This window comes from Aspergillus vadensis (genome assembly GCF_003184925.1).
Source record: "Aspergillus vadensis CBS 113365 unplaced genomic scaffold BO88scaffold_6, whole genome shotgun sequence".
In the NCBI taxonomy this organism is placed as follows: Eukaryota; Fungi; Ascomycota; class Eurotiomycetes; order Eurotiales; family Aspergillaceae; genus Aspergillus; species Aspergillus vadensis.
The window spans coordinates 1314326-1328660 of NW_020292044.1; the positions used below are offsets into that span (position 1 = coordinate 1314326).

The window sequence follows — 14335 nt, forward strand, 5'->3', positions numbered from 1 at the left end:
AGATGTTAGTCTGGTCGTGCAAGGCTTTTTCCGCAGCCTGTTGTCGATTCATTCTGTTCTGTCTAGGCCAATATAGGATTTATGAAGGCGGGAATTCCGAGCATGGTATTATAGATAAGACGGATGGAAGAATGTAAAAATTGGACCAATATTGACCAGATTAAATATCTCTCAGCAACTGAGTCTTGTCGACAGGGTGTGCGTACGGCTTCAGGCCATAGACACAAAACAGATATATATGCAACAACTGATAAGAACAGCACGGCACAATATATGGGACGAGAAGTGTTGGTTAATCAATGGTTGGCCGCAAGCGTCGTCCGAGTCTTTAACCTGTCAATTTCATAGGGGATCATCGGAGGCACCGCCGAGCACCGTCGACCGAGACCCAGCATTCTTGCCATATGGCCCACTCCACAGGGATAAGATCCCACGTTTCTCATTGGTTCCTTTATCAACCAAGCCGTGGCAGCGGCTTCTTTCCGCGTCGGGTTTGCCAGTCAGTTGGCGACGGCCGTAGAAAAAGTGGATCTCCCCTGTCGGAGGTTGGCAACCGGCTAATCGGACATCCGAAAAAAATATGTTGGTCGGCCCAATTGCCCGCACCCGCGATAACATCATAGATAACTCCTTCCTGCAGCTGGTCCAAAGAGGCCCATCCAGATCCTGATCCTGTCTCATCGGCCTGATTTTCAACATGACTCACATTGAAAGAGACCGCCAAGGTTCAATCCCGTAAATTTATTTCCTAACCCCTGCAAGCTGCGGCCGACCCAGACTCAGTCGGTATTGAGCATCGACGTAGAGAATCCATTTGCCGTATTTGTAACTAGGCCAGCTAATCGCTTGGATGATGAAGATGAGGCCGGCAGGTAGTATTCGGGGTTGCAGTTAAATCCATCATGGTAAAGAAAACGGCATACACTGTCGATGATGAACACCCTGGGTCCGTACATGATCGTCAATTGAACAGGAATTGTCTCCGAAGGGAGGGCAGTGACAAGTATCAACCTGCGAGGCATATTGTGCCGCACTATAGCGTCTGAGCTCACTCTACATCGTACATATGTCCTTGAGAGACAGCGTTGCAGCGGCGATTTGCAGGGGTGTATGCCAGTCACCCAATCGGATGTGCAGCAACATACCGCAAGGTTGCAGACGTGGCCGCGATTCGTCACGAGCCGTAAGGTTAACGCAGATCGGAGAGACGTATCTAACGCTCTTTTAATCGGGGCAAAAGGGAAAGGGAGCTTTGATCGCCCCAACTCTACACAGAGTTATGGATGCGCATGTGTAAGTGGAACTTCCATAGTTCTTGCTGTCCAAGGCTGCTGTACGCCACGTGTGCTTGCCACAGAGGTACCTTCAAACGCTGGACCGCCTCCGGCGCGGCTACTACCATCACTGTTTTGAATCGATTGTATCGAAGGGCCCGCACTGGCTGAAGTTGCGCCCTGACTAGGAACAGTATGCTGGGGGGCATAATGCCCACCAGTGACGTTGCCGTGATTAGGAAAGAAGCTCTGGTTTGGTGCACCACATGTAGCGCAAGTAAACTCGATTTTGAAGTTGGTCAGAACGAATGGTGGGCTGGTAAGCTGCCCATCATTTGGTCGCGGTTGAGTGGGATTCTTGGGGCGCCCAGCGTCCGAAGGGGGCGCTGTATCAGGAGCAGGGACTGAATAAGGAGACTGCTGGGAACTTGCAGGGTGGTGCAGGCTATGACCTAGGGGTGTCTGTTCTGGTGACAGGACTTCAGCCGGCGGCGCTTGTTGTGTGGGCTGCGCCTGATGATGTACCTGAGGCGGCGGATGTACAGGTTGGCTGTGAAGTTGTGATGCCGAAATAGTTTGATCCCGGTGAACCTCATCTTGAGGTATGTTTTCCATGATGGTGGTTTGGAGGGTGTCTGTAATCCATCTTTGACTGGAGAGACTGCCGAAAGTCGAACTCTCCGCCTGATTCTCTAAAGGAGGCGGTTGGCTGTCCTGTCGGTCATCTCCACTAGAGTCATGAGTGTTGGTGCCCTCGCTCTGGTTTTGCGCTTCATGTTGCTGTAGGCGGATAAGAGCTCGTTGCGCTTGTCGCATTGAGATGTCATAGCCATGGTATCGCTTCACAGCGTCCACAACGTCTTGCGCTCTGATTTTGTTTTTCATGTCGAATAGCTTGGGAATTTCAGTTAGAAGAAACCGCACATGCGATGCCTCCGATCGAGCTGGTGTCTTCGAGGTTGAAGTGGCATTGCGACGACAACTGTGGCTGTCCTGGAGGCTGCTGATGTAAGTTGCATTCTTGTTCGCGCGGCACACAACACGAAAGTAGCAATTGTTCGAAGATCGACAGCCTATGACAACGCTTTTCTTGTTGCTTCTGGTCACTCGAAGCTCCCAGTGTTGTCTCACGGAAATACTTCGAACCAGTCCTTTGAATTCCTCCAGCGAGCTGAAACGTTGGCCCACGTGGAGCCCCGAGTACATCTCCGCCATCACGATGCAGAATAGTGTCGCGAGCGGAACATAAGCAGGTCGGTATCGACAATGGTTTCCATCAGTGAGGCGTTCTGACTCATGCGATTCTGAAGACAGCGACGAAATCCTTGGGTGATAAATTCGGCATTGTTTGGCGCGTAAATGCAAGATTTCTAATTCCCTATGACGATCCCAAGTTTGACAACCATAGCCAATCAGGGAAACATAGATAGAGCCGATCTGAACCGTGAGCCAATGGAAGTCGAGCGACCAACAGCTTCGAAGTGGGAAGCAGCTGTAGGGATGAGTGAGACCCTCCCAGGGTCCGTTGACCACCTGCCGCAGTGATTGACAAGTGAGATTGGAGAGGTGAGATGAGGAGAAGGAAGCGCAATGAATAGTAGTATCAGACCGGAAATAGGAGAGTGGACGCTGCCCGCATTAAATTGCGGGCGGGAGGAGCAGCTGAAAGGTCGGCGTCCGCCTAGCGCGGATCCCCCGACCGCTCACATCGGCCTATCCGGCCTTTTTCCCTTTGAAGGCTTGCACCATCTTCACGCGGCCACCGAGAAGAGGACGCGCGATCCATTTCGACTCCTCCCCGACGCAGATTTGCATTTCCCCTTGACAAATACCCTATTTTATTTTTACGACCATTATGACGTCTTACGGGTTATTGGATCAACCAGATGAAGGTCGAGTGGTTCTAGAAACACGCCCCGTTCCTTACACCGTGCTAATGTAATGCCCTTCCAGATGGTCTCCACAAGTCGCGCCTCTTGAACGTCGAAGAAAAGCCTTTCAAGCGGATTTCAAAACGCCTCCTCAACAATGACTCCATTGTAGTGTCCAACGCAACGCTTCCTCCCACTCCTCCACCAGATGGTGCAGACGACGATGCGACAGCAGCTGCAGAGGCGGAGAAACAGAAACGGCTCGAGGAATGGCGCCATTTCCGTGAAGATGTTGCTTTGGATTTTGCCGCCTTCGAAGGCAGCATCGCGCGCATCCAGTTTCTCTTAACAAGTAACGAGAAGGAGCGCGAGCGCTATGCGACCGAGAAGCTTCGAATCCTCGATACAATGCAATCGGTGCGTGACAATACAGCAGAGCTGCGGGTTCAGCTCGAGGAGGCCCAGCGTCTACTAGCACTGCGCAAAAGCTACGATGAATTGGCAGAGAAGATTACCAGCAACCGACTCTTGAAACCGCGCGAAGATCAACAAGCCAATTTGCAAAAGCTACAAGCTGAAATTACTGAGCTGGAGAAAGAGAGCAAAGACTACGCACACACCTGGTCGGAACGGCGAGAACAGTTCGGTCGCATTGTTGAAGAAGGGATGCAACTCCGTCGGCTCATCCGTGACGAGAAGGAGGAGGTCGAGCGCAGAGAAGGCATGCAGGAGGAAGAAGATGGAGATGACGGGGATGTTCCCTCCAAGGGGAAATCCAGTGGAGCTAATACCCCTCGTCACGAGTCAGACAGTCTGACTCCTTCTCAACATGGCCATGATGATCTTGGGCGATCACCAGCAGGCTTGCAAGTGGAAAAGACGGGTACTGCCGGTGCGGTGTCACCCCTGCGACAAATGACTGCGGTGGACGACGAGAATAAGATTACCCCCGATCAGGACACTTCAATGGAAGATGAGGGTGAGGTCCCCGAAGAGCTAGAAGAAGGGGAGGAAGTCCAGGATGACCGTGCAGACAAAATGGACACTACTTGATTATCGGAGAGTTTTCTCTACCATACATTGAGCAAGGAGTTCGGTTGGTGGCGTTCGCATTAGGCTAACTATCACAATGCAACAATGGCTTTGCTTTTCTCAGGGGCAATTTATTGAATAATTTTTTTCGTGCTGTGGATTAAGTACATGTGCCAGTAGATGGGAAAATGAGCTATCTCAGGCGATCTCCCGCTCCGCTGTTCGGGCTTTGGCGATGGCTTCCTTCGCAGCATTAATATGCTCGACATTACTTTCGGGGCCTTTCTTTCCTTCCTCAACCTAGCAATAAATTTAGAAGCTTAGTCCTCCTGACAGCACAAGATAAATTGTACATAGTAGCATGTAGGAAATTTGTCACTCACCAGCAAACTATTGAGCTTGGCTATAGCATCCTCAATCTTCTGCTTCAATGTCGGGAGGACCTTTTTGGTTTCTTCGAGAGCCAGACGCTATCAAAACAATTGTCAGCGACCTCCTTTATGCATATCCACCATACTAGTTAGTTACTTACCTCCTGCCTCAATGTATACTCTCTGTTTTCGTCATCGCCGCCCTCCTGGGACTCCAGCTTCTTGACTCTTTCCGTCTGCTCCTGCAGCTCACGGTGGTACGAAGCCTCTTCTTTGACCAGGCGCTCGACAGATGCCGTGGCGATCTCCAATTGAGAGCGAGGAGCCATGATGATCGACACTATTGAGCCGGAATTAGAGTCTATTGCACTTCTGCGGATAATAAGCCCTAGGACAATAGCATTTCTCCGTGCTGAACACAGAAATAATGAGATTGTGGCCCGACTCTAGCTTAATGACTCGAGGCGGGAAGCTTTAGGAGCTCCGACAGGTGCCAAACGAGACGTTGCCAAAAATGGCAAACAATCGTACTTAGTAGTAGTTGAACTTACCTCGATAGGACTTTTTGACAAGGTAGGTTTTTTGGGGGGGTAAGCAAATGTCCCCAGGTTAAGTGTGGAGAATATAGCTCAGGGAGATTGAAGGTGTTCTGAACTTGCTAGAGGAGTTTACTGCGTGATGCTGCTCTTGCTCGTCTGCCCCTCCGCGATGATGCTATAGAGGAGCAGTTTGCAGTGTTTGTCCGGGTGGAGAAGGTGGGACAACACGTGACGTACAAGAGAGATGGATTGGGTAAATAAGGAAAGCAACCCAACCAGCGAGTAGATAGTTACAGCGTGCTACTTTGCGATTCATCTATCTCCGGTTTGGACCGAAGAAGCGTGGAATCTGTCATCATGCATTCTCAAGGGGTATCTCGTCTGATCAGGACTAGCAACTCAAGGGGTATTCCATTAACTATTCCGCGAACATATGATCTAGCAACCTTTCTCCAACACGTCGTGTTATCTGTCCCCAGTGGTGGCATACTGTTCATGGCAATTATGCAGTCCTCCTTGTCTTGATGGTGTGTCTGTGGCAATAAGAAGCATTCAGCAATCGCTACAATACGCGAGTCAATACATAGAATCATCCATCAATACCATCCCTTCATCTTGATGCAGGGGACTTTCTAGGGTTTCAGAAGGGTCTTAATTCAAAGGATGAGACTCTGTCTGAAGGGGCTTGCCGTTCAAATCCTTGGACTTTGGCATCTCAGCAAACCATGACGGTGGCGCTATCCCGGTCTGTTCATGGATTGTGCTCAAGATAGGAGGGAGGCCCTGCATAATATTTCGAATCGGTGCCATCGCATCTGGCGAAGCGTTCCCATGGTCTATTCCTTTGTCAGAATTCGTGATAAATTTTCAAGTAGAGGACATGCCGGCAATACTAACCCCCGGTATTCCAAGTGGTGATCTTCGGCTGGAGGCCACTGATGGCACGACCATTTGCATCGGCCAGCCTTTCATAAGTGCCAGACTCCAACATTCTGTACTGCAGGAACGCCTGAGGACCACCGAGAACATCAACAAGCGCACCATATGCCTTTGCCATCTCGAGGATTCCTTCGGCTTCTCGCTTTTGAGTGTAGAAAGCTGCATCTGCGTCTTTGCTCTGGCGATAATCTATGGAGAAGTCAGCATTAGTCTGTCGCTGAAGGTCATCGACAACTTACAGGTTGCGTCTGCTTCCATTTTGCTCTTATACAACTCTGCATCCGCCGCCTTCTGTTCCGTATAAAAGGCAGCGTCGGCCTCTTCCTGGGAAGACTCACGCTCAACCTTGCTTTTTGTGACCTGCTCGGCTCTGAGACGTTCCAACTCCGTCTCTGCGCGCTTGCTTTGCACTTGTTTCTGCAACTCAGCGTCTCTCATTTCTGTCTGACGCTGAGCTGCGATCTTCTTGAGTTGGACATCAGCATCCAGTTCCGTTTTGCGGTTCGTAAGCTCTGAGTCTGCCTTGGCCTTCTCCGCCTTGCGCTTTGTTTCTAGAACAGCAGTGTCGGCATCAATCTTGGAGATCTCCTGCTTAGTTCTGCCCTTTTTCTCTGCCTCTCCAATTTCACCTTTCATCCGTGCCTCTGCAACATCGATCTTAGCCTGGTTGAGGGCTCCCTCATGAGCCTTGCGACTCAGAAAAGCAAAATATTCGCTTCCAGGGGTATCCTGAAGCTCCTTTACGTTGGCATTGTAACTATGATTTATCAGGATTGATGATGCCTCCTCAACAGGCTTGAACTTACATCCTTAGGCCGAATTGCTGAAGTTCATTTTGAACGTTCTCGATCACTTCCTCGGATGTTAGTAAAACAGTGACTCGGCTAATCAGCATATCGCCACTCACCTTTCGTCTTGAATATCTGTCTCTCCTTGAAGATCTCCTCCATGGACATGCTAGAAACAATCACTCGTGTTTCACCTTCGATGATTCCTCGAACGATATCCTGGACATGATTCTGCTTTGCTTTGCTATTCAGGTCCCTCTTTTGGGCAGGATCAGCCTCGTCTGTACAGCCCGAAAGAAGCAGCGCATATTTCCTGAGTGCGCCCTGCTCATTGTCGGGGCCTATGGTAAACACTGCTGGCAGAGAAAACTGCAGCTTCTCGATGGTCATAGCCTGTAGGCTAAGCGAGAAATCATACGGTGCTACAGATATCCTCGAACACTATTCAAGAACATGTCAGCTATATTCTTGGCATTTCTCTGATTGAACCATACCCGCTGAAGTGGCCACACAAATGCCTTCTTGCATACTTTGATGTCGTCAATCCCGGCTCCAGTGAGCACAAGATATTCGCTCGGTCGAGATATGGCGTACCTATAGCATGAATTCATAAGAGACAAGCTTGGACTTGCATTGGCTTAGAGACTTACCACATGGCTGCGGTTTATGGAGGCTTGGATGATATTATAGATCAGTAAAAAATTGCTCTGAGCGGTACTGTCGACCTTTCTTGCTCGAACAATCTGATGAAGTGTTGTATGCTAATCCTTGAGAATATGGCAGGAAGTTGACTCATGGCTCGAGGGCGTCTTTATATACCCTTTGATCTTAACATTACGCTATTACTACAACATCTGTTCGAGGCTTTCAGGAACCGAGGACACCAGGGCGCAGTCATCCATCGCGCGTATGACTTTCATCATGAACTTTGTGTACGAGTTTACGAAGGGCAACTTCCACCCACCACGATAATCTTTATACCATCAGAGTAGGGATCAGTCTCCGGTCATCATTATAGTATGAGGCATAAAAAGCTATACAGAGCCTTGGCAGCGAGGCTATGCACTTGCCGCAACGCCCGATGGGGCGCATTACTGACCAAGCCCGCCTCACTTTTTTGTTAGGTAAACGGCAAGGCTGCGGAGATGTATTCCGGGGAGGCCCTGTTCTGCAGGCGGATAATGCCACTATAGCAAGGCTGTACGGCCTAACTTATAGATCATTGCGAGCAAATGATGACGGGCCATTCCCAAGAAGGATAACCAAGCACTGTGGAAGTCACATGGCGACTGCATGATTATACAGGGGTCAACAATAGCCACATCCAGATGTAGCAGTAATCGTCCAGCACAGCCAACATTATATGGGCCTAATAATGTGAAGATAGCTTCTATTGTAGAACTCACTCTCCATTGTCCGCAATGAGAACGAACAACATCGTCCTGGGCGGTGAGCCTCCAACAGCCGGCAGAATCCGAGCTTCCGCCTGACTTGGCCTCAATGAACCAATGAGGTCATGACGAGACAGCTGTCCGCCTTGAGCCTGACGCAGGCGCATTTACCACGTACAAAGGCTCAATGGCCTTACGTTCATCTTATCCTGATCGCCGGTGACCATCTCACATGCCTTCTTCAGATGCTTCTCACTTCTTCCTTATATCCGATACTCCTTCCATGCCACTTTTTTGGTTATTTTTTGGTGCCCATCCCGATAAACCACCATGCCGCCACCATCACTTTTGCAGCTTTGCACGGCGACTGCGATTAGGAACGTGAAACGTATGCAACGGCCAATCTCACCTTAAGAAGACCTCAACGGGGGACTAACAATCGACGCTTATGCAGAGTTAAATGACATCGGCAACATTCCCTATGTACTTGCTCGTCCATTTCTACTGAAAGTGGAGAGTCCTGAGAAACTGGTGAGTCTGTAGCGGAAATCCCCCGTCCATCGTCAGTGCCCCTTTGACTATTTGACTAACAGTCAAACTCACCCCACATTACAGAGAACTCTGGAGTTACAGTCCCCACATTTGATGCGAGATGACGAGGAACTCTGGCTAGAGTTCATCAAAAGGGATATCCCGCGATGGGACGAATACGATCTGCCTGAGAAACCCGACTGTTGGTATGACGTATATTGTGACCTCCGGGAACAAGTCCAACGGGCAGTGGAAGAGGATGCCGAAAAGCTGAAGATGGCTTTAGATGGCATCAGCTCTGAGCGTCAGGAAAAGAGTGCCAAACTCGTCACCGACCGACGAATCATCGGTCTTCCCCGAGAGAGGCCGACTGCGAGGCAACGATATGCTTCATACGATCGGAGACTGGGCGGCTCACCAACGTCCTCATCCTCCATGCCCCCCTGGGCTTTTGGTAGGCCGAGGGAGCCAAAGAAGAAGAATAGCATATTCACGGCGACGAAGAGGAATAACGTTCTTGCTGTGCCCACAAAGCACCTTAATAACAGAGCTACCCAGGTCAGACAGGCTCCGCGCTCTCTTATCGAGGACCATATACGTCCTGCTGAGCCCCCTGTCGCTCGACGCAAGGAGGCCCCAGCTCTGAGAGTGCCCGGTCGGTCACGTCCCCAGACGAGTGCACCCTCCGTGAGCCAGAATAGTCTGGAAGTTGGCCCCAGCTTGCGGGAAAGAGAAGCTCGCTTACGAGCAATAACCCAATCGCATAGCCCTGCTACAGCCAGTAGGCCTACGGCAGGGAGAAATGCACAGGTATCACAGCCAACAAGAGGCCCGTCCGGATCTCTCTCAGGGGCTGCAGCTAAGAAACAGACATCCCAACCGCTCGGTAACAGTGCGACTGGCTCTCATCAGAAGTCTGCCGTAGAGGACATGCCAGTGTCTCCGCCACAGCCACCCCGTCCGGCAGTGGTCCGCAAACGTCCTGCCCCGAACCTCTTCATCCAACCAAAGAAGAAGAAACTCAACTGATTGGACATATGCTGGTCCCAAGAAGTCAACTTGCATTATTAGATACACAAACCCACTCATAATATATAGGAATGGCGTTTAGTACTGGCGTGCGTCTGGTTCATCGTTTCAGCTGATGGCGTTTTGCAAATGATACCACAGAAGGCGTTCTTTGATCTCATATACCTGGATATCGCAGGCTCAGGTCGGATGCTATAATAGGCATTTTGCATGTTCCCCTGGGGATCTCGCAACTTATATCGGTAAACTGCTACGCAGCAATTTGTTTGGCGAATTCGATGAAGTGCAACCTTTGGTTCTCGAGCATACCATCCCTTTTCTCTATATTAATCATGTTTATACCCTCCTCTTATCACATACACAGGCTGCCCACTCAGTCTCATCTTATATAAGAAACCAATCACATATATTGTTCCGCATTCTGCCGTCTTCACAAGGAAAAACCATATAATCGTCTCCACTAACCCACCTCCATCTTCTGTAAAAAAGTATGTAAAGAACTGTCATTACTGCATTGTTGGTTTGTAGCTCATTAAAACCCCCCGCACCACCCCAGGATCGACACCTACATGCATGCTCATAGCCCCGAAACAAGAAACCAACGCTACAAAGCGTTCATAATACCGGCCCTGAAGCATCACACAGATATCTTCCTCTTTATCCCATCCCCCTTCTGTCACACCACACACATTCACAAGCATCCACCACGCAGAGCAAGAACAAGGTGTAGCGTGGCACCACCTTCCAGGTTATATTCCGAAGCAGTCTTGTCGTCGGCCCTGTAATCGCGGAAATCAGTTTATTAGCATTCGACCCATGACATAGCTATTATATATCCCCCGGGAGTAGGGATAGGGAAACACGGGTATATGCGTACATCTGCTTTCCACCGAAAATCAATCGCTGCTGAACAGGAGGAATACCCTCTTTCTCTTCGACGCGCTCCTTTATCCGGGAAACCTGCGTATTGTACTTATTAGTAATCGAATGCGCGAAGAACATATCAGTAGGGTAGGTGGCTGGCTGGTCGTGTGCAGGCGGAGCTGGTTATTGCAGCCCGGCTGGATAGGCCAGCTAGCTAGCTAACCAACCACCACGCGCGGATGGGCGAGATCGCAAGAAAAAGATATGTCTGCGAATGGGTGCGTGTATGTATGTACCTTGTAATCAGGCTCGATGTCCAACTCGATCTCCTTTCCGGTAAGGGTACGGACTCTGTTGAGGGTGACAACCGATTAGCATTTGCTATCGCGACAGAGGGGGAGGCTATCTGCGTCATGGGCGGACAAACAACTCACTTAATCAACATTTTTGAGGTAAGATAGATAGCGACTGTAAGGTATTCGTAGAGTTTAAGTTGCTATAGTAGAGGAAATAATAAGGACGAGTAACTTCAAGGAACAAGACGCTCTAATATATTAGTAGCGAAGAGAACGACGATGGTGGTGGTGGTGGAGGTTGTTGTTGACTGGGCTCAGTTGGTGACGGAAAGCTTCGGCGGGGTTTTTGGTGGGGCATCAAAATAACTACGGAGTAAGCCGCTTCATAGTAACTAACTACTACTTTGCCCCGGCCGAGATGAACGTTAGAATTTGGGTTGTATGAGTGGGTGTAGTGGTTATTGTGACTTTTTTTGATTGTATTGAGTAGTTGTGATTTTCTCTTACCTGTTAAGACGTAGATATTCTGCGCTAATTGTTCGAAATATGCTTCGGCTGCTTGTAATGGTCTCAATGTGCCCTTGACGGGACTGGGATATATATAGCACCAGCCCTTGGCGATCTGTAATCTTACTCAAACACCTCTCAAACACCACCATTCTACACATTTGCTTTGGCAACACACTACGAACAAGGGTCGCGTTGTGCAAAATGAATAATTCTGTCGAAGAAACCAATCCATTTGACGTCCTCATTGCAGAATGTCAAGATGACCCAGTATAACTCTCAATAGCTCCCCGAAGAACAGTACTCCTGACCAACCCGATCACAGAAACAAATTCAAGCTCGATATGAAGCTCACCGGTCCAACCGCAACAAGCAATACAGAGAAAAGCTCCTCAGCCCTGATTTCAAAGGCTGGCAGGTTGACGATATCCTGAAAAAGTTGCATGCAAGCGCCAACGACGAAACACTGCCTTTTGTCGATCCTCGGCATAACCTCACACTATACGCTCGACCCCCGCAGCATATCCGGGACTTGGTCGCTGAGGTCCAACAGGCCATTCGAGAAATTGCCCCAAGTTAGTTCTATGTTGCCTTTGCGGGGCACTTCCTCTACTCCGTATGCTGTATTGCCTGGTTCAACTGATCGGTCCCATTTCCCTTTTTTGCTAGGCATATGGTTCACACCCCCAGAGCAATTGCATATGACTACATTAGAGATCGCCAGCTGTCGACCTGAGCCGGAGGTTGAAGGATTGGTTTCTCATCTTCAAGGTAGTGGCGTCGTGCCGAAGCTGGTGGATTTTCTATTTCATCATCGAACACGGCTGGTCAAGCCTATGATCAGTTACGATGCAACTGCCATGGCGCTGAGTTTTGTCCCTGCTGCTGGAGAGGAGACTACAACTGCCCACGATGTGAACGGCGATGGATACACTTATCACCATCTGCGACGTGATGTTTCGAGTATTGTCACAGCGACGGGGTTACAAATGAAGCCGAGGTATATTGCACTCTCAGCACACATTACGATTGCGCGGTTCATCACCCGGGACGGATTTGTGATAGACAACCCCAATAAAGTGGAAGACGAAGCGGTGGACCATGCGCGGGTGGCCGCACTGGTAGAGAGGGTGGAGAAGATTAATGAGATGCTCCGGACGAAATACTGGTTTCAAGGAGACGGGGCCATCTCTGGGAAAGGGGAATGGCTTGTCGGACAGAAAAAGGGGTTGGAATTTTGCAAAGGAACATCCTTCTACGGTGGAGGAGAAGCCGTTGTTGTCGGCAAAGGCTTTCAGTAAAGGGTCTCTAATTAGCAACACTCCAGCATGAATAATCTAAGACAGTGGGCGAATGAATATGATTCGATAGATAACTATGGGGATGATATGGGTCATTGCCTGAGGCAGGAACTAACCACGGGCGGTCTTGGCGGGTAGCACACAAACGCGGTTAGGCCGCACCCTAAGCGAACGAAATCCCACAACACACGGCCAGCCCAACTCGATCCTCCCGACAAGAGACTATCAACGACCACCAAGTTCGCGATCCGGCCAAGTCAGTCAAAATGGTAAGGATATTGTTCTGATCGTTTATCAGTCTTATTTCCGTGTTCCTGGGCGTCGGAGAAGTGTTTTCGATCAATCGACATACTACGAGATGGGACGACATACGGCACTCTTTTTCCACGGCGAACCGAGTTGAAAAGCGGCACTATACGAAGCGCAACGATCGAAGCTGCAAACGAAAATCCTGAGCTGTCAATATAAATGCAAAATGGTTAAAGAGATGGAATTTTCGACCGGGGAAATGCCCCGCGATTAATTGAGGGATGAAGTGAGAGATGCTGAGTGCGACCGAAACCATTGAAAAATCGAATTGCTCTTGAGTGTCGACACCCTTGCTATATCAGCATCTGCTTTTTTCTCGCTTCTTCGAATCAATACCATTCCCACCGTGAAACACCATCTCCGACGACGAGGAACTCAGGAACAGACTGCGGACGTTCTATAATACCATCCTACCACAGCAGGGGCTGATCAAACTTCTCTCGCTTTCAGGTCAACGTTCCGAAAACCCGCCGGACGTACTGCAAGTCCAAGGAGTGCCACAAGCACACCCAGCACAAGGTCACCCAGTACAAGGCTGGAAAGGTGAACACTGCCCAAGCAACCGAGCCCACCGCGCGACCTATGCTGATGCAATCATGATTCTCTACAGGCCTCCCTGTTCGCCCAGGGTAAGCGTCGTTACGACCGGAAGCAGAGCGGTTATGGTGGTCAGACCAAGCCCGTCTTCCACAAGAAGGCCAAGACCACCAAGAAGATCGTTCTCCGTCTTGAGTGCACTGCTTGCAAGACCAAGAAGCAGCTTTCTCTGAAGCGCTGCAAGCACTTCGAGCTTGGGTACGTTCATATGCTCAGTATACGATCGATGGGTGATGCTAACCATATCTTTTTCTTTCTCAACAGTGGTGACAAGAAGACCAAGGGTGCTGCTCTTGTCTTCTAAATTTGCGGTTTTCTTGTTCGGCTCTGGGTTTCATGCATTGCACAGACCGCAATGCTGCGGCGGCGGCTATGACATCGGCAATGGAAGATGGAATAGGATCTCATATTCAAGAAAAAAATGAAAGAATATATGACTCCTAGTTGATGAGTCTCTTGACGAACTATTGTGCTGCATCGTGGTGTAGGGAGTGTAGAGAAGATGAATTTCCCTGAAATTAACGTGACGTAGAGCACCATAACCCGGCTGCGCCTTATCTTAATATCGTCAAGCGTCTTGCCTTACCAACAGCGTTATCATCTACTACGACTCATGTTCCCACTTCAGTGTCTGATAAGGCGCGCTAAACTACTCCGAGATTATACTACGTAGTATGTCCGGGTAGATGTTGGACG

At 49.6% G+C, this 14335-nt stretch overlaps 8 protein-coding genes across 8 annotated transcripts; 4 read left to right on the forward strand and 4 right to left on the reverse strand.

Moving 5' to 3' along the window:
- Positions 1–197: 197 nt before the first annotated feature.
- Positions 198–883, reverse strand: BO88DRAFT_249578 (uncharacterized protein). Its single transcript, XM_025702204.1, has one exon. The coding sequence runs from the start codon at positions 697–699 to the stop codon at positions 343–345; it is 357 nt and encodes a 118-aa protein (XP_025565146.1). The 5' UTR covers positions 700–883; the 3' UTR covers positions 198–342.
- Positions 884–3020: 2137 nt separating this feature from the next.
- Positions 3021–4443, forward strand: BO88DRAFT_403487 (uncharacterized protein). The gene is made up of 2 exons (XM_025706374.1): positions 3021–3166; positions 3228–4443. Exons 1-2 carry the CDS (start codon positions 3130–3132, stop codon positions 4196–4198), a joined length of 1008 nt encoding a protein of 335 aa, XP_025565147.1. The 5' UTR covers positions 3021–3129; the 3' UTR covers positions 4199–4443.
- BO88DRAFT_403490 (putative tubulin-specific chaperone Rbl2) lies at positions 4294–5249 on the reverse strand. The gene is made up of 4 exons (XM_025706375.1): positions 5100–5249; positions 4710–4888; positions 4561–4647; positions 4294–4477 (listed from the first exon to the last, which is right to left on the reverse strand). Exons 2-4 carry the CDS (start codon positions 4875–4877, stop codon positions 4376–4378), a joined length of 357 nt encoding a protein of 118 aa, XP_025565148.1. The 5' UTR covers positions 4878–4888; positions 5100–5249; the 3' UTR covers positions 4294–4375.
- A 489-nt stretch (positions 5250–5738) lies between these two features.
- On the reverse strand, positions 5739–7425 carry BO88DRAFT_335576 (flotillin domain protein; the record flags this gene model as incomplete). Its single annotated transcript, XM_025702857.1, has 6 exons — positions 5739–5923; positions 5985–6215; positions 6266–6783; positions 6833–6878; positions 6934–7255; positions 7309–7425. 6 exons carry the CDS (start codon positions 7423–7425, stop codon positions 5739–5741), a joined length of 1419 nt encoding a protein of 472 aa, XP_025565149.1.
- Positions 7426–8535: 1110 nt separating this feature from the next.
- Positions 8536–9765, forward strand: BO88DRAFT_335938 (elongin A domain-containing protein; the record flags this gene model as incomplete). The annotated part of the gene is made up of 3 exons (XM_025702874.1): positions 8536–8593; positions 8660–8736; positions 8821–9765. The coding sequence occupies 3 exons, from the start codon at positions 8536–8538 to the stop codon at positions 9763–9765; spliced, it is 1080 nt and encodes a 359-aa protein (XP_025565150.1).
- Positions 9766–10084: 319 nt separating this feature from the next.
- BO88DRAFT_362207 (NEDD8 family protein RUB1) lies at positions 10085–11204 on the reverse strand. The gene is made up of 4 exons (XM_025703910.1): positions 11064–11204; positions 10926–10980; positions 10643–10725; positions 10085–10544 (listed from the first exon to the last, which is right to left on the reverse strand). The coding sequence occupies exons 1-4, from the start codon at positions 11072–11074 to the stop codon at positions 10457–10459; spliced, it is 237 nt and encodes a 78-aa protein (XP_025565151.1). The 5' UTR covers positions 11075–11204; the 3' UTR covers positions 10085–10456.
- A 373-nt stretch (positions 11205–11577) lies between these two features.
- Positions 11578–12727, forward strand: BO88DRAFT_362210 (uncharacterized protein; the record flags this gene model as incomplete). The annotated part of the gene is made up of 3 exons (XM_025703911.1): positions 11578–11702; positions 11758–12007; positions 12102–12727. Coding segments are annotated over exons 1-3 (942 nt in total), but the record flags the coding sequence as incomplete, so codon positions are not given.
- Positions 12728–13208: 481 nt separating this feature from the next.
- BO88DRAFT_424078 (60S ribosomal protein eL42) lies at positions 13209–13943 on the forward strand (the record flags this gene model as incomplete). The annotated part of the gene is made up of 4 exons (XM_025708709.1): positions 13209–13211; positions 13493–13585; positions 13653–13837; positions 13904–13943. 4 exons carry the CDS (start codon positions 13209–13211, stop codon positions 13941–13943), a joined length of 321 nt encoding a protein of 106 aa, XP_025565153.1.
- Between the last annotated feature and the right edge of the window lie 392 nt (positions 13944–14335).